We start from the raw sequence: 24,740 nt of genomic DNA, 5'->3' as shown, positions 1-24,740 counted from the left end.
ACGGAGAATATGGCCCCTTGTTCACCCTCGTAGCCGAGTCAAATACGCGAGTTGACTATGCGACATATGATGAACGTGTTCGATCCCTGTGTCACATATATATGTATATATACACACATATACATATATGTACATTTGAATGACCGCGACTAATTTAACTTGAATTGGACGGTTATTTAATATAAATAATATCCATAAGGGATTCTCGCGACAATCATCATTATTTTTTATTTTCTTTATTTTTTATATAAATCTATTATCGTAAAAACTAACCGTGGACAATTTTATGTACAGTATAGACAATTGGCGTAATTTGTATCATGCAATAAATGATAAGAGTAGTTCATATATATGTATATATATATAGCCATTGATTGTTTGCCGTATTGTCGTCATTAACGTACGGAGGGTTCATTACAAACAAGGGTATAAAGACTTTAGCGAGTTGAGTTAACGACAGGTAATTTGAGGAACTTTAATCGGGTTAGTTAATTCGCTGGACTTAACTGCAGACAAATAAAGCTTCTTGGTAAACGATAGGTTAATTGAATATCGTTACTAAGGTAGTTATGTGTTCTTTAACAGCTTCCATAATAAACAAACTGGATGGGACGCATGGACGACTGAAAATAAAAGATTGTTTTATGGGAATAAACGAATGAGAATGAGCCGAGTACAGTATATACATTTATAAATGAAAAGGCAGAAAGCCAGAGGAGGGAAGTTTGAAAACCGCGACGAAAAGCTACGGCTTACACAAAGGGCGCATTAGCTGGGCTCATAAAAGTAAAATACCCGGGCCATTCTCTTTACTTTTACTAGTTTCTCTGTCTCGATATTTCTTTCTCTACTTATCAACAAAAGAGTGTAGGTGAGTGGGTATTACAGCATGTGGGTGTTAGCGCCTAAAATTCCAATACTGCATCCTTCTTCTTCCCGCATTCGTGTTTCCGTCCACTTGTATATTTAATGGATGCCTTGGTCCTGGGTATTAACGTGTCGAATTCCCAGTCGATATGTGTTAGCCCATTGACCGCTGTTCAAGTAGCTAAGAAAGAATGCATCTATAGAATTCGCCATTACCAAGTAAATGACGGCCATTTTGTTGTGACTCCATCGCCCGGAACGATAACCACCGCAAACATTCTTCTCGCGTTAGTTTTTCTTGTTCTTTATATACAAACCCTTGTTTTATGTCCTGCTATCCAATTACTGATACTTTTTTACTGAGAATCGAAGGGAAATTGGTGTTTGAAAATTTATCAACCCTTCGAAAAATGAGGAAATCAAAGTTTTCAGTGATTATGAAAACTAAAAGTTTGTGTGTGAAGAAAAAAAATTAGCACCTTCATAGTGCATGTATACATATATGTGATATATATGAAGAGTGGTAAATAAAAAGATACGAAAAGAATAGACTGCAGGAGCTATATCGCATTGAATAATTGCCATCTACTCGCTCCACCTATCCCATTATTACTCCATTGAGGACGTAAATAATAATTATGTATATAAATATATATTTATATATATCCCCAGTTTGTAATTGGACTCAATTGTATCTGGCAATCATTATAATCTATCACGGGCCTTAAATAGTCTTGAGTCATTTAGCGAGCTCCTTTTTTAGAAAGCTTTTATTGTATTTAACTTTGGTGGGTATTTATGGGTGATGAAAAAAAAGTTAGCCAATCATTAAACTTGAATTCAGTTATTCAATGATCAGATTTAAATGAAAAATAATTAAAATTCCGTGGGGATTAGTATCAATCATGTATTAATGTTATTGTTATTATTTATTATTGTATGTATTAATGGGCATTGTTATTAATCGAGTATGAGTAAAACTAAAAGCGTAAGCATGTAATGCTGAGAAGTGGAGGCCAAGCATTGGGCGCCACCCTCCGCGTCTCGCTCAAAAACTCTACCCGTCTGTACTGTTGCTGCTAAATCCCAAAAATTCTACTTTGCTGTGTAGCACTGAGGCTCTATATTATATCGTGGGTCGGGCGCGCGCCGGCAAGTAGAAAGTGCGGTGTTTGCAGAATTCATTGAATCATTGCTATTGCGGGAGAGCACGCGCGCTATATACCCTACTACGCTCAAGCTCACACCCCCGTTGCCCAATTTTTCAATTGTTATTTTTCCCCGGGAGAACACTAGTGAATAATGGGAGATCCAAGAGAAGGGAGACATGGAATTTTATATACTTATGTATTATATACACACTTTGTAATAACATCATGACGAATATTTTATTAGTTGACTTTAATGATATGTCCATATGTGTATATATATGTAGAAATTTTTTTCCTTTACTTTTATGTCTGAGAAGACTTCTCTGACAATTCCAGACAAATCCTAGAGAAGTCTTAGAGAAATTTTTTTATATACATATATATGTACATAGACACATATATATATATATATATATATATATATATATATATATATATATATATATATATATATATATATATAGGGGTTTCTGATCTTTTGTTGTGACATCCAATAGAAAAAACTATGAGTCCAGAGAAATTTTATTTTTTTTTTAAATCAACTATCATTTGTCAAATGGGGAAGAATGGTCATGTATATGAAAATTAACCTATAAATTCCTCCTGTTGGGGGTAACCATACATAATATATATGTTTTTCATATCTTACAGTGTCTTCTGATCAAAAACACCGGAAAAAGTTCAATTTTTTTGTTTTAAGTTCAAAGATTTCCAGACTCTTTTCAAAAAATTTTCGTAATTGATCGAGAGTTCTCTGACTTTTTATCGAAGTAGAGTAATCCGGGCTGTTATTTAAAAAAAAAAAGTAACTTTTTTTTTTTTAAATGAGCCCTAAAATCCAAAATCAATATCATTTTTGAATTTTTCCATACGATTAATCGTTTTTCGAACTTTCAATACTTAAGTCAAAATTTTGATCCGAAAAATGAGAATCACACTTTCACGCCTGATCGTAAATGAAAAAGAATTCGATACTCCGCATATATTCCTATTATACATGATCATGGCTAAAAGATTATTTTTATCTCGTTGACGATAAATTATAATTATAATATTTAAAATATGTATGCTTAGCTGATTGTATGTATAACTGACGTTGAAAAGCTGAATTGACACTAATCGTATTAAGTATATAAGTAAGCCTTTATGTACGCATATAATTAATGTTATGGAAAATACACAAGCTATATGATACGAGATTATTATAAGTGAAATGTTTATGACGTTTATTTTACATTTGCCAACTTTCGCTTTCTGTTTGTTTAATGCAACTTTTAATACTTTATAAATTAAACATCATAATTCAATAAAATTACACACAACTAATAATTAAATAATTAATTAATCAATTGATTTATTACTTCCTTGTGATTACTTTTAAGAAATATCCGACACGGCTAATTAGAGGTACATCCATCACAAAATTTTTGTAAAAATTTTCTTTTGAGGAGAAAAAAATTTTTGGCGCCAATAAATTTATTCTCGTCAAAAAAAAATTTTTGTTTTCATTTCAATGAAAAATTTTCTTACGTCAAAAAATACTATTTTTCTGTGTATATACTACTCATTTAACTTGTATAAATATATAAGAACAACCTGAAACTTTAAACTGTACTTGCCATAGCAAAACCCATCTTACCACACAGCAGTTATATATTTTATGCAAATAAGATTTAAATTAAACCAAATTAACCAACAATTTGCAAACTTTATTACGACCATAATAAAGTTATTATTATTGTAATGAAAAAATAATAATTTACCTGGTATCTCTTCACTTTTATTTAATACACTCAGTGCATTAAAACTCACAATATTTATTATATAATCTATTCTAATATAAAAGTTATGCATATGCTTATGATGCTTATGCTTACACTCATCAACCCAAGTTAAAATAAAAATATATTCTTACATTTGTTCATTTCCTCGATTATTATGAGAGCCGGCTCAAGTACCGAGTTGTTGTCTTGCTCGATTAAATAACGCGTGAAAAAATATTAAACTAAAGAATCTTTTAAACTTGGGTTTAACGACGCATGCATCTTATTATTGTTTCCGTTATTGAAATTTCTGTTCAAAACACCAAGCCATTTATTATTCACAATATATCTCATAATAATAATAACAGTATACATATATATATATATATATATATAACTAAGAGGGTAACTCGGAGGTTAACTTACTGAATTCGCGAATAAAAAGGCTAGATAGAAGGGTTGGTTCTATTCTTATATATACTACATATGTATACATTATATATATATATATATATATATATATATATATATATATATATATATATATATATAAATGAACTTCGTGGATCCGTGAAGTTTCAATGTACCGGCTCGTTGCACCCGACGTCGTACCCTAGACCAGACGTCGTGCCCTCAACGTCAGCACTCTATTTCTATCTTTGTCTAGTATCTCTGGACTATAGATTTGCCTCAGCATTTACATATATATGTATATATATATATATATATATATATATATATAACAGAAATCCCTTTATTTATTACATATGTAGAAGCTTCACATGCTACATACTAGCATTTTGTCTCATGAGTTGATGCGCACATATATATGTGACTATATTTTAGATTTACTGCATGGAATGTGTAATATAATAGAGTAACGTCAGATCCAGACCCTCGTTCAAAACCGCGACAATCCAATATTCACGTTTGATTAACCGTAACATTTATCATGGACTATCCTCTTGAATTAAATTCTATCGTTAATGTCAGAATTCACTTATAAAATAACTTTTAGTTTTATAGATTATAGACTAAACTTTTGTGGGGATTTTCTGGCTCGAAAGTTGGCTGTTTAAAATGTTAATGTCTGGTCGTTTTAAACTCGACTTGATTGTAGTTTTGTTGTTGTAAATTTAGTTTCTCTATAAAACCTGTACTCTGCTACTACAGAAGGTTATACTTTTTACAATAAACAGTACAATACATTGTACAATAACAACTTGAAGATACCCGACCGCAATATATAAGAGAATAGACACCGACAAATAAGAATGATGGAGTTTTGTGGTCGTCTGTTACAACCGTTCCAAGTGTCAGCAGAATCAGCTAGTTTCTTTGACTGACACTGTACTCTCTGTACACTTGGATAAATAGTTACCATTACGATGCTGAGATGCTGAGAAAATAAAGATGAGAATAAATATTTAAATGCTGGTATAATATTTTTAAAGTGTCGGGAAAAAATCCGTTTAAAAATTTTATATTTATTTATTTATACACTGAGAAATTATTCTTGTTCAAAACCACCTATACAACAATCTTTTTAAATTCTTGAGCAAGTTTGCTTTCAAAATCAGTAGGCGCTAGTGTCTTTTTCTACGTATGTGTCTTGTTGCAGATATTTGTGACCAGATTTAACCTACAAACCTTACACAAGAAATTCATGCAAGATTATAACTCAATTCTGGAGGAAGACTATACTTGAAAATAGTTGTGCATGATTTGATCAAGATCTGCTTAAGGCTGAAGGTCAATTTTGAGCATTGAGTAGACTTTGAGCAAACCATGCGTAAGTTGCTGATACAAGAAATGCGTCAGACACTTTCATTGCACCGTGTCTAAGATCTTTAATAATCTTGCATAGGATACCATCAGCAAGACAGACAAATCTTGACATAGATGTTTTGATACACGATTTTGCGAAAGACACATGTAGAAAAAGACACTAGAAGCTAGGAGTCTTGCTCAAACACGTGTTACTAGGATTCTGTGGTGTCATAGTAATGCCAGACCATGTTAGCCACCTGACGGAGATTGAAATAAACACATGCGAAAATTACAGACCATAGTAAAATTTACAATGGTTACAGTAATTTGCGATATAGTCATCACTTTTACTATGGCCATGGTAATTTTTCCGTGTTTATTTCATATTCCGTCAGGTGGCCATGGTTCGGCATTACTATGACAGAATAGCATCTCAAACAAGAATAATTTCTCCGTATAACTTTAAAGACTATTTTGCCGAATTATTTTTAGTAACACAACAATAAATCCATAAATTCTGTGTGGAGATGAACCAGTTAGACATAAATACTCGCACACAAACAGTTATTGATGGGAATGGCCGATGAGCAAAAGGGTTTAGTAAAACACATTAAAAAGGATTATAAAGTTAATTAAATTCCGTTAGTGTCCGATGAAAATTGACCGAGGCCCGGCAGCCAGTCGATAGTGTGCTAAGGGTGAAAGGTCGGAACACACGAATCTATATATATGTGTATGTATATCTATCTATACCTACATATAAAAAATAATAATAAAAAAAATAAACGAGTATATAAGGAATATAAGAGACCGCGGAGGCCCTCTCGGCATCGGAGTGATTTATAGAGACCGCCTTTGTGCCGCGTTGTCTTGAGTTCTACCGCGCGAAACTCTTTCCCTCTTTATCTTTCTCCGTCGCTCCTTCCCGAAGAAGACACTGAGAATTCTCACCTCTCAGCACAGCCCAATATAGCGGGCCTGTGCACACCAAGTAAAGTTTCAGAGCGAAGAAGGACCAAAGAAGAGAGCGGCAGCCCCGGGCCCGTCCAGTCTACTACGCCAAAAGTATATTGAGGATCTCAGATATGCTTCCTTTGATGCTCGTCCACTTCTTCGTCTTCTTGTTCTTCTCCGTGGATTCTAAAGCCTCACCAGACAGCGTGGCTCTTTCGTGGCCCACAGGTGCGCCGCCAACATCTTCGATATGATGCTGCTTGGTCTTTTGGTCGCTCGTTCGGCCCCCAACAATAACCGAGCCTCCCTAAAACCCATTACTTTTTCGACGAACCTAAATTACTCGGCACACTCTATACCTTATACCTTCTCAATTACTCTACTCTCTCTCTACTCTTCAATACCCAAAAATCCCGACGAGAATTAATAAAAAAATTTAAAAAAAAAAACAGACATAAATAAATAATACCCGTGAAAAAATTCAAAATATTCGCATTTACACGACTTAGCAAATTATTTAGCGATTTATTTACATTCAAGCTAATATATATGATATATATGTATATGTATATATACAATATAGTAAATTAATTATAAATCTCATTAAAGTAACGAAATCCTCAGTTATGATAATACTTTAAAACTGTGTAATAATTATTTTTTTCAGTGAAACAACAAAATGAGAAAGCCACCGAGAGTTTAAATTACTTCCTGATAAAAAAATTTCTTGGGCCTGATATTGGATTTAAAGGATTTAAAGTATTTTCAACGATGGTTTAAAGTGTGACCTTAATTGATAATTATTTTATTGGCGTATGAGGACGTTTGTCTCTGGGATCAGAGTGAGAAGAGGGCAGAATAGCAGTGAGTGTCTCAAAGTGTGAGGCAGCACACAAAAGATGAGCGTTAAACCATTCGGTCTGATGTAGCTAATTTTTTCTGGTTCGGTTTTGCGGCAGCATATCCCTGCCGAGGAATTCCATCCATCAGCCAAGGCTAGGCCACACTGTGTTAGTTGTAGGTAGGAATAGTGGGGTGTATATATATATAGATGGTAGGAATGGACGGGGACGGGAAGCTGGTTGCTGGTGCCTTGGGGTTATGTTCAGGTAGGTAAGGTGGCCAGGGGCGAGAGGGAAATGGGGATGGGGTGAGAACGGAGAAGAAGAAGATGAAGAAGAAGAAGAAGAAGAGGTGAAGAAGTAAAAGGGAAAAGACTCACCTCCATCTACGTCGAACCGACTCAGGTGTTGATGACCAGACACTCAGGCAACAACACCATCACACTCAAACTCAGCTAATCCCCGGGTTTTCTTTCTTCATCCCACTCAAGGCAACATACCTTAAACTTTTTTTCTTTATTATCTTCATCCTCAACTTTTTATCTCGCTCACTCTAAATGCCATTATCATGTCATAATATCGATGCAAACTCTCGTCTGAGACATTCTACTCCGAATCCCCGGGTATTTATTTAAATACTAGTCAACAATTCCACATCAACAATATGCATGTTCTATAAATAAAATAACAACAATACATACATTGTTTCTTAATGGATAAAAAGCTGGCGAAGTTGAGTGTAATTCCGGGAAAGCGGTTATTGACGCCTTAAGGTTATTCCGATTCGCGAAAGTATCGACGCGCCTATGTTAGTTGTACTTGGGCTATAGATATATATATGTATGTGTGTATATATAGAACATGTACTCTGAGAGAGTACTGCCGACAAATTGGTACCCAGCGGATTATTCATGGCATTACGATGTGCGGCGTTTGCGCTTGTACACTCAGAAGAGCACGCGGTACCAAAGAGCGGTCTGCTGGTATCATAACAAGGCTTCAAGTAACTCTGGTTACTGCGATGAGCGTTTCTGACTCGGGTTGTTATATATATATATATATACTGCCAATGAGAATAAGTATATAACTTGCAATAATACTGAGAGAGAAGTAAAATAAGGGAAGAGTTTAAGAAAAGAGAATAAGTTGGGTGCTTATAGTCTTCCCGCGTCCAGAGGACGTGCGAACCAAGAAATATAATTCATTTATACTTTGTACTATATATATATATATATATATATATTTCTTATACATTTAAGTAGCATCATACGGCAAATACTCTCGATATTTGAAATGATTTTTTTTTTTTTATTGATATTATTTCTATTATTGCCATTGAATTATTTACTTCCTTTTATTATGACTTTATTTTTATTTCGTGAGAAATTCATATGGATATAAAATTATATAGATGAATATAGGAAATAAAGTATACGGTGTAAGAAAAAAATAAATAAATAAAAGGCTTGTGTTTTTACCATGGGTTTGAAAATGATAAAGTTTGCGGGTATTTTCCATCGGAAATAACCGAAGGTACTCCGATAAATATTAGGAATATAAAAAGCAATGCTGTCGATTGCTGTGGATTTAAAGGTAAAAAAGTGCAGCTGTGTATGTGACCCTAAGTATATACTTACGCTATTACTCGGAGTTTGCCTGCTGCTGAATTATTCGCCACGAGCTGTGCATCGGACATTAGAGCATATCGAACGTTGTCTATTAGACATTCAGTCGATAATGTAACTAATTTTATTTATGCTTTTTTATTTTTGTGTACGTGCTTTAGATAAAACTATGTACTAAACTATATTTGTATTACTTAGACGGTATAATTATTGTACCGGGTACTAAGTATAGCTCAGATCTAGAGACGAGTGAATTATTTTATTTTCAGTTATATTAGAAATTTATTTTGTTAAAAGTTTTTTTTTCAGCTTTAATTTTTTGGATTTAAATTATTCACAATAATAGTTATTAAGTCATATTTTTTTATGCTGAAATTTTTTTATTATTAAGTTAATTATAAATGCAAAAAGGGGTGGATTTGTAGTAAATCGACTATAGAGCTGCACTAATGTTTCCTTATTCGCCGCCCCTATTTTAAATATTTATATCTTTTATTTCTGTGTATTTAGTAATTTTTTTTTTTTTTTCTATTGCTCATTGTTTAATAGAAATATTTTTTATTGTTAAATATTTTTACTGCAGTATTTCCCCTTATTAAAGTCAATTCTTTTTTTTTTTTTTTTTTAAATGAATAATTAAGTGTTTTTAGCTTGTGCGCATATCAATTATAAATTTGCGATAAAACTATTATTTGAATTTAAAGCTGGGATTTAAAATTTTCCGAGTTCGATTTTTCATTCATGAAAAAAAAATTAAAATGAAAGAATCGGTTGTAAATAAATTTTTTCCAGAGATAATTAAAATATTTATGCTGTTGTTGCAATTAAAAAATTTTTTATGGTCGAGACGACATAAAAAGTGCATCCCTGAGTTAAATAAAAAATAATCGAATGGAGATGATGGTGGTAAAAAAAGTTGTCAGTATTATAAGAAATCACACGGTGATTAAAATTGAATTAGCGACCTCCAGGAACATAAAACATGGACACCGATACGGCTGGCGCTCGAGCGAGGATAAAATGCAATAATACGGGATACGGATCATTTAGACACACCAAGAATTTGTCGGCGTGTGGATGACACCCACACGCGCTGTTACTCTGACAGCACTACGGGAACAAGCTTGCGATGACTTGCCAATCTTTTCTTTTCCCACATCGTCCCATAAAACATCAGCTCCCATCACCAGTACGCCATTTAAAGACCAGAGATCAATCGAAATCCATCGAGATCTAAAATCATCCTCCCATTTCTATTGCTCTGGTCACTTTCACGCTTAAAATTAAAACGCTCAGCATAGTCGTAAAAAAGTAAAAAATTAAATTAGACCCCAGCAAAATAGGTAATTGAAAGTCTTTTTCGTTTAGTCGATTCGTCATACGGATTAACTGTGACTCGAAATATTATTTTATATTTTTTTAATTTTGCGCAGATCAGTGTCTTTTGTCTTTTCTAGCATTTCATTATTTCCTACACATGCAGAAAAATTTTTACTAAAAATTACCCAAAAAATTTGATACTGTGAGGTCATGAAATTTATCTCCCATGCACAATTGTAAAATATACTATTCGATAGCATGTAAATGAAGTTCAATTTCTACTAACAACATCATAAAAATTTAGTTACTGACTACATGTTCTTGCAGTACCAAAATTTTGATAATTTTAAAAAAATTATCTGGCCGTTTAAAAAAATCGAGTCTGTTTTTACACGTAAGAGAAAAAAACTCAAAAAAAAAATATTTGATAATCCCTGATAAGAAAAAAAAATACAAATGTATGTATAAAAAATCGGCATTAAATTTTATGCAGACAAGAGTTTATTAATTGTGTACATAATGAAATCTCATGTGACCTCTAGCATATTTTTTAGATTGCGTGACAAATTGTATGGACTCTTACGCCGAGTGTGTAACGCAATCGGTAATTCACCTTTTTTATTTATAGAATACTATATATGTTATCTACTCAAACCACTACATTTTACAAATCACTCAAATGATCAGTGACATAATATAATAATACGCTTATATATATGTATATATTTTTTTTCTGTGTACTCATAAAATAGCTATTTGACTTGAAAATATTGCAGCACTATTTATTAGCAGACTATAAATATATATACATATATATCTAACGGGCGAAATATATTTAAGATAAATAGGCGGTTTTAAAATCAAACAATAACCGATTTATAATCGTTTAGAATTTTCTTCTAGGATAATAGACTGGCCATGAGAGCTGTCAGTGCAGTAATGATATTCAATAATAATATTTCGGCATATAATATTGTAGTTTTAGTCTGATATATAAGAGAGTATCACCGAGAAAGCGTATAAATTTTTTTATTAAAACCCATCATCGTATACACACCCGTCAAAAGTCTATATAATATCTATCTTGACAAGGATATATAGTTAAATATATAATGATATTATGGATAATACAATATAACACTAAAGAGTTATACTAATATGTATATATATATAGCTGTGTAGATTAATCCTCGAATATATTTCTGGGACATAAATGTAATATAAACCGGTGTGTATTTATATTTGTATTTATATACATATTTATATATTTATATAAATGTATATGGAGTGTTTTGTGTAAGAGATGATCATCAGCAGCAGATACACGGAAGAAGTGGGCTTACCAAACAAATTATATGCGCTCGAACTAATGATGATTTGTTTAACTTTGCGGCGGGCATCAAAGCTGATGACCGACGGAGGCGTATATATATATTATATTATATATTATACATATATTTGAGTGGGAAGAAAAGGATGATCGGTCCGAGTGGTAGTTGGGGAGCGAGAGGTGAAAAGGCCGAGGAGCTAAGAGAATAAAAGAAAAAAAAATGAAATGGAAATAAAAAGGGGGAGATGGAGATGAAGATGAAGAAAAGAAAAGGTGCCTAGAGTTGTGAGGACTCTTTGGTTCATCTGTGTTCTGCTGTTTGATTGAACCTGGCTGAGAGACGAACAAGAACTTTAAACCATATGCTGCGCTGGAGCTGAAGAGGGTCGTTCCGATATATTCCTCACAACAATGAGCATCTTGGAATCATTTTAGGTTCACAATGACTTTTGAATAAACCGCGGTTTAAAAAAGTACTTTTTCAAAGTCTTAATGACAGTCAATATTATTCATTCGCTTTTTTTATTTCGAGATTAATGCCTCTGCTTTTTTTTAGTACATGTCTTATTAAATATTGATAAATAAATAAATAACAAAACTTTTTAATTTATATGTATAATTTATGTATACATACATACATATATATAAATATGTGTATGCATATATATCTATGTATAATATCTGTACAATAATTTATTAATTTACGAATATTTTTTAAGTCGCTACACATTTTACAAATATTTTCATTTTTAAATTTTATTATTTTTATTATTTCGCGTGATACAATAAATTTATAAATACTGCAAAAACAAATAAGTCAAAATATTTATTTATTTACTCAAGTCTTTTGGTTTATTTAAAACTTTTCCCGCTTATTATAAAATATATGTATTTATAATATATTTAGATAAATTATTATTTTTAAAAACTTTGAGATATTTATTTTTACAGGTTCGATTTAAATCATCGACAATTTATTCTGATTTTTAAAACTCTACTCCACTTACATTTAATGCGAGTCGTCGCATTAAAAACTTTTAAATAATAATAATAACAAACCTTCAACATATCACAAAAATAAGAGATACTAGTTTATAAATTTCATGGAAAAGATAATTTTATAAATAAGTGTATCACGGAAATTACAGAATATCTACACACTTCCTTACTAGATCCAGATATTATAGTCTTATTTTTCACTGTCATTACAATGTATATATATATATATATATAGAAGTATACAACATAACTAGAACGTTTATAACGACGACACGACGACAATAACGACAAGTAGCACGTTTTAGTTTACAAAATCCTGTGTTATTATTTCTGTGTTAACACGCATATAATCATCACAGCATATTCTCTCTATGATACACGTCCACTAGGAGTATAACACAGACAAATAATAATAATAATCATAATAATAATATTAATAGTATCATTACAGTATTATACATTGTATGTTAGGATATATAGGCACTTTGCCCGTGAGTCTTTTTATCGATCCCTCCCACAACAAACAACTCAACTCAGCTAAACTAAACTAAACTCAGCTTAACTTAACTCGAGTCTTTTTTCTATCTATTATTCTATAATACGATATATCCCGAAACTAAATGTACACATAGTGGTTGAGTTGCTCGATAAATATATATTTTCTAGTTGATTGAGTAACCATAGTTACCGTCAACGATCGTAACGGCCCTTGTCGGACACTTTGGATCTATCACTGAGCATCCGCGATGAGGGTCCAGTTGACATTTCAATCAATGGATTGATTGCTGTATGAAAATTAACTCCGACTTCAAGTCGCTGTGCCGTAAGGCGACCTGTGGACTCCGTGTTCAGAGACGGTCAGTGGATACCCGGCGTACAGGGGTCTGGGTATCAGCAAACCGTTTTTGTTATTATTGTTGTTATTTATCCTAATGGGCGTATCACTATTGCTGCTATGATTACTAATACTACTGCTACTGCTACTATTGTCTTTAATAGAAATTTTATCGTCTTCGTCTGGCGCGATAATGTTTTCAATAGTAAAGGGTTTTTTGGTTTTTTTCTGACGACTCAGCTTTGAATTAGAATTCGATATGGGAATCACTGTCGCCTCGAGACTAGGTGATGTCTGGGGTGTCCGTTGGTCGATACCGACTACTACGTCAGTACCGTCGGCGTAACTGGGTGACAATCTTGGCGAGGAACTTGATCCGAACACAATGTCCGGTGGTTTGTAGATTTTTGAAGGTAAAGTCGGCGAGTGAGAATACGTTCCGTCTAATCTTTTGACGTCGTCGTCGTAGAGACGGTCACGATACACTTGGAAAGTTCTTTCTCGACTGTAGCTTATGTCCTCGCGAGGATTGCTGGGCATCGAATGGTTTTCAGACAAGTCTGTTGTTAAAATAGACTGACGATTTGGCGGCGAGGATTGCAAGTAAGCTGGCAAGTGGCCCATATAAGAACCATTGAAACCTGTTGTAAAAGCCCAATTACCGGTTCGGAGAAGTGTAGTTGCGTCATAAGAACGATTAACTTCGTTAACTTCTGATAATCTTTGTCGTGTTTCTGGTGAAAGTAAATAATAACCCGGCGGTGGTGCCACAGCAATAGCACCCGCAGATGCTGGTTCGGGCGTCGGAGTTTCTATTCCGCCGAAACTTGCCGCGGCAGATGATGATGCCACCATCATTCTTCTTTCTTGCAACTCCCATCTCAAAAGATCTTCTCTCAGCCGATGCAAATTTGCGGCATTCAAACTTCCTGCCGAACTTGAGGACGTTGGCACTCCCGATATCCCTTCCGCGGCACCGTGGGCCGGTGGTGGCATCGCTGAAGCCAGAGCCTGTAGTTCTGTCTTGAGAAGTTCTTTATCTGGTTTATGTAATTTGAACCGTTTTCGTCGACGCAACAACGATCCGTTTTCAAACATTGACAATGCCGCTGGATGTAATGCCCAGTACGCGCCTTTGCCCGGTCGATGTGGACCTCTCGGCACCTGTAATTATTTAATTATCATTAATTTAAGTGTCTTAATTACTGTTATTATTAATTATAATTTATAAAAATAATAATTTGTATATACATTTTTAAATATTTTTTTATTGTAATCGCAGACTTGTTTATATATTTACAGATAATAATTTTTATTTGAATGATATTTGTCAATTTGTATATTATTTAAGTGACACGTGTGTCTGCAATAATGTGTGCACAGCTGAAGATAAGTAAAATATTTTTTTTGTTATTATTATTAAAGAATGTTGGTGTCTTTTTTATTTTTAAGCTATTTTTATAATAAGCGAAGTTTAAACCGGCTTTAAATTTTAATTTAAACTCCATATTGCGATGTACACACAGAAAAAAAGTTGTCTTGAGTCAATAAAATATTTTGGAAGACAAACTTTTTCCATCACCAAATCGAGATTTTTTTGAGCCAAGAGAATTTCGGCTGCTCAAATTCAAAACATAGTAACTAACAAAAACAAAATTTTTGAAATATTAATTGAATCGTGTTCACAAGACTCCACTGGAACTAAAAATACTAAAAAATGAATTTTGAAAAATTTTGCTCTTACTGTATTTTGAAATTGGGCAGCCGATTTCTAGATCAAATAAAATTTCTACTTTATTTGAAAAAATAAAAGGTTTTGAAAAAAAATTTTATTGAATCAAGAATATTTACTTTCAGTCGATAATTATATTTTTCTGATATATTTATAATGTGAATTTATAAGAAATGAATAATTTAACAAGGTGACTGAGATAATATTTTCGATCGACAGAGATTATTATAGAGAAAGGTTGATTTAGCAATACTCACACCGTGAACGCTAGTTCCCGCCGACACACACTGATATAAATCACATAACGTTCAATAAATATCTCAGTTTAAAATAAAAATCCCTGCGGTCACCCACGTACTCAAGAACCAACCGATTTACGATCTCTAAAACGTTCATACATACGGCTCTCCTCCCAATATACATATAAGCCTCGCCTATACACATACATACATACACATGCATATATATATATACACGTTTCTAATGTATCTTTGAAAGGCAATTGCCACTGAATATTAAACATTAAAACATCAATATTACAAAACTAATAATTTTAATATAAATAAATAACACTGCCGATTGAATTAATTATTTCCTCGTCTATATATTTTATCTCTCCCTTAATTATCATTTATATATTATTTATTACAATTGTAATTCATATTAATATTGATACTAATGTTAATACTTTTTAGAGTAAAATGTAACTGCAAATATATGTCTAAATAAATTTCATCGATATTTATTTTTTTATTACCATATATATTTTTTTATTACCATATAAATTACTATATATCTAATTTTAAAACAGAGTTTGTCGATTGTATCTAAAAAAATTAAACTCTTGTTAATTCTAGTACTTAAGTAACAATAATATTTATTACATGGACTTTTAAAATGTAAATGTAAATATGTAAATATAAATAGAAGTTGAAATGAAAATTGGTTTAATATTTGCATCGCGTTTAAAAAAAAACTTAAATAAATACATAATATCAGCCTTTGGCTATAAATCTCTTTCAGGTGATTTTTAAAAAAGTTTTTATGTATTTACAATATTCGTTCCAGTTTATATATTTATATATATGAGAAACTTTTCGAGCTAACTTGAATACAATGTAAGTCCACATCCACTTGTGGCTTTTTTTAGAAGTAGAATCTGGTCTATGTATATATGTATGTTTAGGTATGCATATGTATATAAATATATACTTATTGTATATTATATATTTAAAACGAAATAGGTGCGAAAGTACTAATTCGTTTGGCAGGTGCAAAACAGATGGTGAAAAATAATATAATGATATGATTGCCGCGCCGACGGACCGAATTCACACCTTGCCATTGATATTACATATATTTAGAGTATATATTTTTAAATAAATCATCCCGGGTAATTATACAACTAAACATAGTTTTCTCACTAAATCATCACTTTGCACCGCTTTTTATCATTTATCCTCGCACATGCATTATTAATAAAAAGCTAATTACCGCGTAATTAAAGCCACCGGAAATAAGCACCGGTGATATAAATATAAATGTAATAAAGTACTTACAAATTATTATTATTATTATTATTATTATTATTATTATATATATATATATATATATATATATATATAAATATAAACATGAATATATGCTTACCTTGATAAAACAATCATTGAATGACAGATTGTGTCTCAATGAATTTTGCCATCTTCTTGTATCTTTGCGGTAGTACGGAAATCTGTCGGCAATAAATTTGTAAATTTCCGCTAACGGTAGCATTTTATCACGTGATGACCATATTGCCATTGCTGTAAGTGATATATATGAATAGGGAGGTTTTTGGTCTCCATATGTATCTCGCGACGGTCGAGGCATTTTTTTTTTTTTTAAATAAAACACTTGTTTTATGCCAATTATTTATTTAATATCCAACTGAGTGTGTATAAATAAATCATTTATTCACAATCACTTTTTATATTATTTGAATAAATATTTATAAACATTCACAGCGGTATCCAATATTAAATAATTATTTAATAATGTCACCAACACTTAATGTCACTATCACTTAAATTTTAAAAATCACTTAAAACTCGCGCGTTTTATTTTTTAAAATATTTATTATAATAAAAAACAACGCGTACAAGTTTGCGGAGGTTTGAAGGTAGAACATGGAGTGATGATAGTTATAAGAAACAACAAATATACAGCTCCCACGTTCGGAGTTACTCAAACACTGCCGGTTTGGTATCCCCACACCCCCGCTGTTTGAATGTTCGCGGACTCATGCCGATGCGCACGCAGTCCCGATCCCAGCGATGTGACTGGCTCGTCTATTGGTTCACACTAACGATACTCAGGGTGCGCTCGGCTCATATAATTACCTGGTTTGTTTCCTGTCGACCAATAGGAGCCCGGTTTATGGTGAACGAGACAACCTACGAAAGCCAGAGAGGGCATTTTCGGAGTGTGCGTACTTTTGTGTCTATATGATGCTATCGTTTGTTTCAACCCCTTTGCATCACCGTCACGTGAGTTTACATTCGAGGCGGGGCTAGAATATTCTCCGCCTTACTTATATTGTAAGATTACTCCACTTGGTACTTCAATATTTGTTTAAAAATAAAAAATATAAATCTATGATTTTCGGAGTTAGTATATAGTAAAAGTCATTAAGTTCTGTTAAATTTGAAATGTAAATTTTCAATATTAAACTCCATTGTTTGTAATGAAAAAAATGTATATTTAAATTTAAAATTGTGCATTTTATAAAACTACAATTTAATTATAATTTTTTAGGAATAATTTAATAATTAATAGAGTTTAAATTTTTATTTATCTCAGGAGAATCGTGGGCTTGAGTCCCATTCTCTCGATAACATATTCAGGCATACAGTAAACCGGATTTATTGGTTTGACGCGTGGATCAGCGTCTAGGAGAGATATTGCACCTAGACCGAACAAAGTGTGGAATGGATCGACCATATCACCGGGTCGATCGCTAAACCCACCGGTCTCAGTGTCTTGACAAGCAAGAATGAATTCAACCTGTAATAGTTTAATTAATAATAATGATAATAATAATAAAGTTAATCATAATTTTTGTTGCAATAAATTTCTATAATTTTGAATAATCACCAGTTTGTTTTTATGAATCCAGTGTAAGCGACCGAGAATCGTTAAAGAAGATAGCACCCACCAAGAATAACATACGTCGGGTAATTTTTCTGGCCGGCCGTTCAAACCACCGGATGGTAACTGACGTTCGCAGAGCCACCATCCTAGTCTATCGACATCAATTAAGTCAAGTCTGTCTGCAATAGTGAAAATATGATATCAATTTACTTTGATAGCCAGACTTTCTGATAAAAAAGTTGGTGTACATTAGTTGCGACCAACTTGACAACAAGTTGTCGGCAACTTTCGGCTTTTGTAACTGTTGACTACAAGCCTCCTAGAAAGTTGACAACAATCTACTACCGCAATCTGTCGCTAATTTTTTGAGAAAATTGAAGTAAACTTATGGAAATGGCAATTTTTGCGGTTAACTTGGTGACAAGTTGCAACAGTAGGTTGTCAACAACTTGGCTATAGTGAGAAATATTAAATTAGATATTATTTTGTGAATTATTGTTATTATAACTTACCTGTAATTGATAAAAATCCTAAACAACAATAAATTAAACCAGCATGACTTTCAGATCCAGGTTTAGAACCGAACCCACCATCAAAATTCATGCAACTTTTAATGAATTCAACAGCTTTGTCTACATCAATAGCATCTAAGTGTCCCTTTTTTTAAATTTAAAAATAAAAGATTAGAATTTTTGTATTACATTGTACTAGAATATGATAATTTTACCAGCAAAGACAATGTAGCAACAGCACAGAATGAAAACCTGGTATCTATTTCACCCCAGATATCGCCAGCGAAACTACCGTCTGGTTGCTGACGCTCTTTTACATATTTAACTACTTTGTCAGTGTCAATGACATCTAGCGCGTCATACATACAAAGGATTTGAATGGCACTCAAGGTGTAGAGCAGATGAGGATCGTGCTTTATGCTCGGACCTATTCCACCGCAATCATGCTGGCACTGTTTTATAAATTCGAATATTTCATTTTTGTCCATTTCGTCTAGTCGGTCTACCAGGTCGAGGGCTGTCAGACCCCAGTAGATTCCCGACATTCTCAAATGCTCTGTCATGACGAATGTCTAGTAAAATACAAATTAACATTAAAGTAAAAAACCCAGTATCCGGTCACTCATATATTTGTATATCTATATATACTAAACTTTACTAAATATAGACATAGAAATACATAGAATGTTACATTCCCTGATAGCCACTATAACCGCAAGTTAACCAAGCTACGGCCGAAAGTCAACTTAACAGCAATACGTTGCAGTTAAATTGACAGTAGATTTTCCGTAACTTGAATTCAATTTTACTTAAAATGTTACTGTCAGACAATGACGTTAAGTTGATTGAAAGTTTAACTTTAAATTGACGGCAAGTGTTTCTGTAAAATTACATTCAGTTTACGGCCGCAGATTTACATCAACTTGCACGCAAGTATTATCTCAAGGTTTGCCAGAAACTTGTCATCAAGTTTGCCGAAAATGTTTCACTGCAGAAACTTGCTGAACAAGGTGTGGCTATCAGGGTAGAAATGCATGGGATGATTGGATACTAGTTCTCTGATTAGGTACTGAGTGATATTTTTTACTTTAAAAAGAATCAATTGTTTTTGGCGGGTATATTTACATAGTCATCTTTATCTGCGCTGTATGAAATGATGTAATTAGCATGCATGTCCACTAGGAGTGGTGGAATTTCTTTAGGTAACACTACGTCTTTTTTTGGTATTGCCTGCAAAGAAAAATTTCTTTTTGATTACTATAAATATTCAAATTTTATAAGCAATTATTTTTAAAAAAATTAATTAATTTCACTTACCATTTTGGTAATTATGTTTCAAATAAAATTAGGTTTACTTGGTTTTATTTTTCTTTTTTAACCTCAATCCAGACACTTGCACTGCAGTTTTAATTATTCAACATAAAAGTAACTGATAAATCAGTATAAAAAAAGTAAACATATAAATTCTAATGAAAATAACTCCGCATTTTATTTTTTGTAAAAAAGAAAAAAAATACTTTATAAAAAATAATATATTTGTTTATTTGAATAAATTATATATTTTCTTGTGTGATCTGCGCAAAAAGTGTTTGAATTAAGAGCGAGAACGCAGATAATAATTATTGTATTGGATGGCGCGTAATTTGAATTATTGTTTTGTAAAATGTCTAAAATATATATATGACGTCATAGATTCAAAAATTTAAATTTTTCCTCTGATTTAAAATAAATTTTCATCAAAAAAATTAAAAAAAAAATATTTACGGATCCCAGGTACTGGATATTAAACACCGAGCAGTAGACCAGGCAATTTTAAAAAATTACCCGCTTTGGCCATCACCTGAAGATGGCTTACTCTCATGTGCACAAGAGTGCGCGCGGCTAGCATTTGAAATTATTAGAAACAGAAATAACCTGCGACCACGTTTTTCCGGCATCAATCCGGCGATATAAATTTTGAAAATAATAGTCGACTTTTTACCTCAGCAAAGTATTTTTTAGACAACAGTGTAATTGTTTTTCCATAATTAATATTTAATTGACTGATCATCAGCAATATAAAATAATAAATAAAGTCGTGGCTGTGTATCAATAAGATGGCGAGCTCGGGTTGTTCAGCATTTTCTCAGGACAGTAAACTCTGGGCTTATTGTGGCCGGGATGGAAGATTAAAAATATGGGAGACTTTAACAAATACATTGAAGCACGATTTTATTCCAAATTTACATTTGTCTTCTGGCTGTAGTGTCTTGCAATGGATAACTGTCGGTCAACAATCAACAACGGTATGCCATGTGCTCTTTTTTATTTGTTTTTAATTACTACTCACTTTTATTGCAGTAATTAATCAACATAATCAATCAATTCCATCAAACGTATGATCATCATCATACTTCAGTAGTTTATAAACATGTCATCCAGTCATAAATTTTTATTTTTCTCCACTTAATATTTTGAGGTTATGCGGAGTCAGTAAAAAAAGTTATTTATTTTGCAGCCATCGCCATGGAAGAAGCGGAAAAGAAAATCCGCGTCAATTGTGGAGGACATGGAGCAGAAACAAATGATTGCCATGGGTACAGTCGATGGCAAAATAATTATTTATAATCCGGCATCGGCTTCGGTTGATAAAGTCCTGGAGAATGGACACTCGGCAGCGGTGACTGCTATCACTTGGTCGTCCGCTGGACTCTTTACCGCAGCGGACGATCACCAGATTGTCGAGTGGAATATCCAGGAGGGCGGAATAAAATGCAAGTGGAAATCCGGAAAGAACAAAGTCACTGCGTTGGTGGCTTCTGCGGACGGGAAATCTATTATTTCTGCTGATAGATCAATTAAATGCTGGGATCTAGAGAGCAAACAACTTGTTGGAACTTTCACTGGACATGCTAATCAAATAACATTTTTAAAATCAGTACAAATTGATGATAATAATTATGTTATCAGTGGTGCTAATGGTGATTCTTATCTTTGTATCTGGTCACTTTCTGAGGTAATTTATTTTTTTACCGAGTTCTAAAGTAAATTTTCCCAGTAATTAATAATAAAATAAATTGATTTAATTATTTTAGCAGGGAAAAAAGAATAAAACATCATTAGCAACGTTAACGATGCAAGATGATCCAGTATCAGTATCCGTAAAATTGAATGACAATTCGCAAATAATTATTCTCGCAACAAATAGATCCGGACAATGTCATTTGTTCGTTTATCAACCAAACGGCGTGTGTATTAAACCACTAAAACCAACAGTTACCGTCATAATAACGACAGAAAGTATCAGCAAAGAGGCAGCATCAATACCAATACAGTCTTCCCATTTAACAGAAGACAATAAAATGCTCATAGCGTTTGGCTCATTGCTGACATTGACCTTTGACCGCGTGGTGCCGGATCTCACTGACATAGTCCAGGTGTTGGTGCGCAAAGACATCAAATGGACGAAGGATAAAAAAGAAGAGGCAGTTACTAAAGTTAAGAATGCCATAACTGATGGTGATGTCGAGTATTTAGCTCCCGGAGCTCCTAACTCAGTAGTTAAGCGCACAAAAGGTTCATCTGGTGGTTCACAGTTACCTTTACAAGACAGACTAGAAAATTTGAGTTTGAACGTCGAAGCGTACGCGTCAGCGAGTGGCAAAACTCCGACAAAGGGAACCAACAAGACGCAATTGCTAATGCAAGGATTGAGTAGTAAAGATAAAAATATATTGACGACTGTGCTGTATATAAGAGATGAAAATGTTATAAAAAACACGATTGTAAATCTACCGGTCCAGGCTGTGAAGCCGCTGATTGTTGAACTGATGGGAATGCTGCAGGGCAAAACTTTTCCAAGTAAAATAGCAGTCATGTGGATTAAAATTCTTATAACAACTCATGCTGCTCATTTGCTCTCGTTGCCTGACATCGACGAGTTGCTGGGTCCTATGCTGGGTTTTATTGAAGATAAACTGACGATTTTGCCAGAATTATCCAGGCTGAGAGGTCGCGTCGCTCTTGTCACTGGTCAAATATCACACTTGAATGATAAACAGTCTGATGATATTACCAATGAATGTCTTCTCACTTATCAAGACCCAGGTTAATCTTTATTTATTTTTTTTACAAAATTATCGGTGATAATTTTATCGGTGATTTATTAACTTGTTTTGTATTTAATTTTTAGACTCGGACGCTGAAGATGAAGATGATATTGATAGAGTTGAGGCTGCCAGCGAGTCAGACGAAAATTGGGACGAAATTTCAGATCAAGATGACATGCAAGAAGATATGGAAAACGGGAGATCGGATCTTGACGATGATGACGCTTCGATTTGCAGTTAAATTGGTTAAATTTATTAAATATTTTCTGTACTTTTTGTGGTAATATTTGATAAGTTGTATGTAAAATATGTGAGAGTATTTTTACATTAAATTTATTTTATAAATTATATCTAAGAGTTTTCATTTTATGTAAAGATCCTCATTTTCAGTGACTAAGTATTTTTTTAACAGTATGTTGGACTCAATTCCTATGTTACTTTGCTACAGATTGTCAGATTTTAAATAAATTTTATAAAAATATTATATATTATTTTATTTTTTACCTTTTATTTTAAATTCTTGTTACGTAGTCGTATTTACTTTGATATAATATGATGCTGAAAATAGCAATCATTAAAAAATTTACTGCTTTTCCGTAACGAAGTAAATATGGACAGGTAGAAATTTATGATGACCATTAACTTGGTAATTAAAAACAAAAATCGCAGAGGTCGTATACTTTTAGGGTCATAATAAAATCCAGTTTATTTTTGAAAATATTAATTATTTAAAATTCTGTAGAAAAGATCAGAAGAGCATTGCATGATAAATTGATAAGAATAAATATTAAATAAAATTTAGTCTCGATCAATAAGAATATAATCGTGATATTTATTATTAAATATATTTAACTTATGAATTTTTTCATAAGATCTAAATAAATCAATTGAAGTTAAACTGGACCTAAAATTTAATATACTTTAGTGTATTTAAATCTAAATTAATTTTTATCGAGTTTAATGATGAGTTCAATTATAAAATAATCAATGTCTGGATTTAAATTATTAATCAAATGAAGATAAATCGACAAAACGTTCAATTTATTAAATATTCAATCTTGATAAAAATAATGACCGATTCTCTATGACCCTCGTCTATAATTTAACTATTAGTAAAATATAAAAACCCGATTAATTAGAAAAAATAAATTTTAGTTAATTAAAAAAATATCTTACAATTTTCTTACTTAATAAATTTAAATAAAAAAAAAACTGCTGATTAATAATAATCAGTTTAGTGTTATCGAAAAAATAAGTGAGACATTATATAACAAACTTATGATTTTAATTTTTATCGTTCGAGACTAAAAAAGAAAAAAAAATTTTATTTTTGCAGACTAAAATTTAGATATGGGAATTAAAAAATAAATTCGTCTATAATTTAAAAATAATATTTATAGGTCTGATCTAAGTCTGTCTATGCTCAGAGACAAATTTTAAAAATTAATAGTCAATATAATTAATTTTTTTTTTTTTTTTTTTTTTTTTTTTTTTTTTTTTTTTTTTTTCATAATTTATAAAATAATAAATAATTAGTGTGGGTTAAAGTAAATGACACAAAATAGTCATTAATAACAATAATAAAAATAGTTAAAACACTAGTTATGCTGTATCTAAATCCCTACAATGTTACTTTGAAAAATTAACGCATGATATTTTAAATGTAAGAATATGAAAAAAAAATAAAAATAATCTTGATAATAAATTGGCAATCATAAAAATTTCGCAACAGTGTATTAATGTAATTAGATATTTAAAATAATTTATAAAAGATCACGGGGTCATTGCGATTGAGTCGGATGAATTTTGGTATAAAAGCTGGA

The 24,740-nt window shown here is 32.3% G+C and overlaps 3 protein-coding genes across 4 annotated transcripts; 1 reads left to right on the top strand and 2 right to left on the bottom strand.

The window, feature by feature from the left end:
• Window positions 1-12,495: 12,495 nt before the first annotated feature.
• LOC103576528 (forkhead box protein C2-A) lies at window positions 12,496-17,492 on the bottom strand. Its single transcript, XM_008556779.2, has 2 exons — window positions 16,839-17,492; window positions 12,496-14,620 (listed from the first exon to the last, which is right to left on the bottom strand). Exons 1-2 carry the CDS (start codon window positions 17,055-17,057, stop codon window positions 13,430-13,432), a joined length of 1,410 nt encoding a protein of 469 aa, XP_008555001.1. The 5' UTR covers window positions 17,058-17,492; the 3' UTR covers window positions 12,496-13,429.
• Window positions 17,493-17,917: 425 nt separating this feature from the next.
• Window positions 17,918-20,426, bottom strand: LOC103576529 (geranylgeranyl transferase type-2 subunit beta). The gene is made up of 6 exons (XM_008556780.3): window positions 20,147-20,426; window positions 19,955-20,059; window positions 19,045-19,401; window positions 18,830-18,974; window positions 18,321-18,496; window positions 17,918-18,230 (listed from the first exon to the last, which is right to left on the bottom strand). Exons 1-6 carry the CDS (start codon window positions 20,147-20,149, stop codon window positions 18,018-18,020), a joined length of 999 nt encoding a protein of 332 aa, XP_008555002.1. The 5' UTR covers window positions 20,150-20,426; the 3' UTR covers window positions 17,918-18,017.
• A 274-nt stretch (window positions 20,427-20,700) lies between these two features.
• Window positions 20,701-23,267, top strand: LOC103576530 (WD repeat-containing protein 43). 2 transcript variants are annotated; one of them, XM_008556782.3, is made up of 4 exons: window positions 20,701-21,114; window positions 21,327-21,824; window positions 21,907-22,915; window positions 23,001-23,267. In XM_008556782.3, exons 1-4 carry the CDS (start codon window positions 20,926-20,928, stop codon window positions 23,156-23,158), a joined length of 1,854 nt encoding a protein of 617 aa, XP_008555004.1. In that variant the 5' UTR covers window positions 20,701-20,925; the 3' UTR covers window positions 23,159-23,267. The 2 variants fall into 2 exon arrangements, with proteins under 2 accessions (XP_008555004.1, XP_008555003.1); XM_008556781.3 differs by having other exon boundaries at window positions 21,904-22,915.
• Window positions 23,268-24,740: the final 1,473 nt, after the last annotated feature.

Source organism: Microplitis demolitor, chromosome 3 (assembly GCF_026212275.2).
Source record: "Microplitis demolitor isolate Queensland-Clemson2020A chromosome 3, iyMicDemo2.1a, whole genome shotgun sequence".
Taxonomy (NCBI): Eukaryota; Metazoa; Arthropoda; class Insecta; order Hymenoptera; family Braconidae; genus Microplitis; species Microplitis demolitor.
This window is presented reverse-complemented; position numbering and strand designations above follow the sequence as displayed.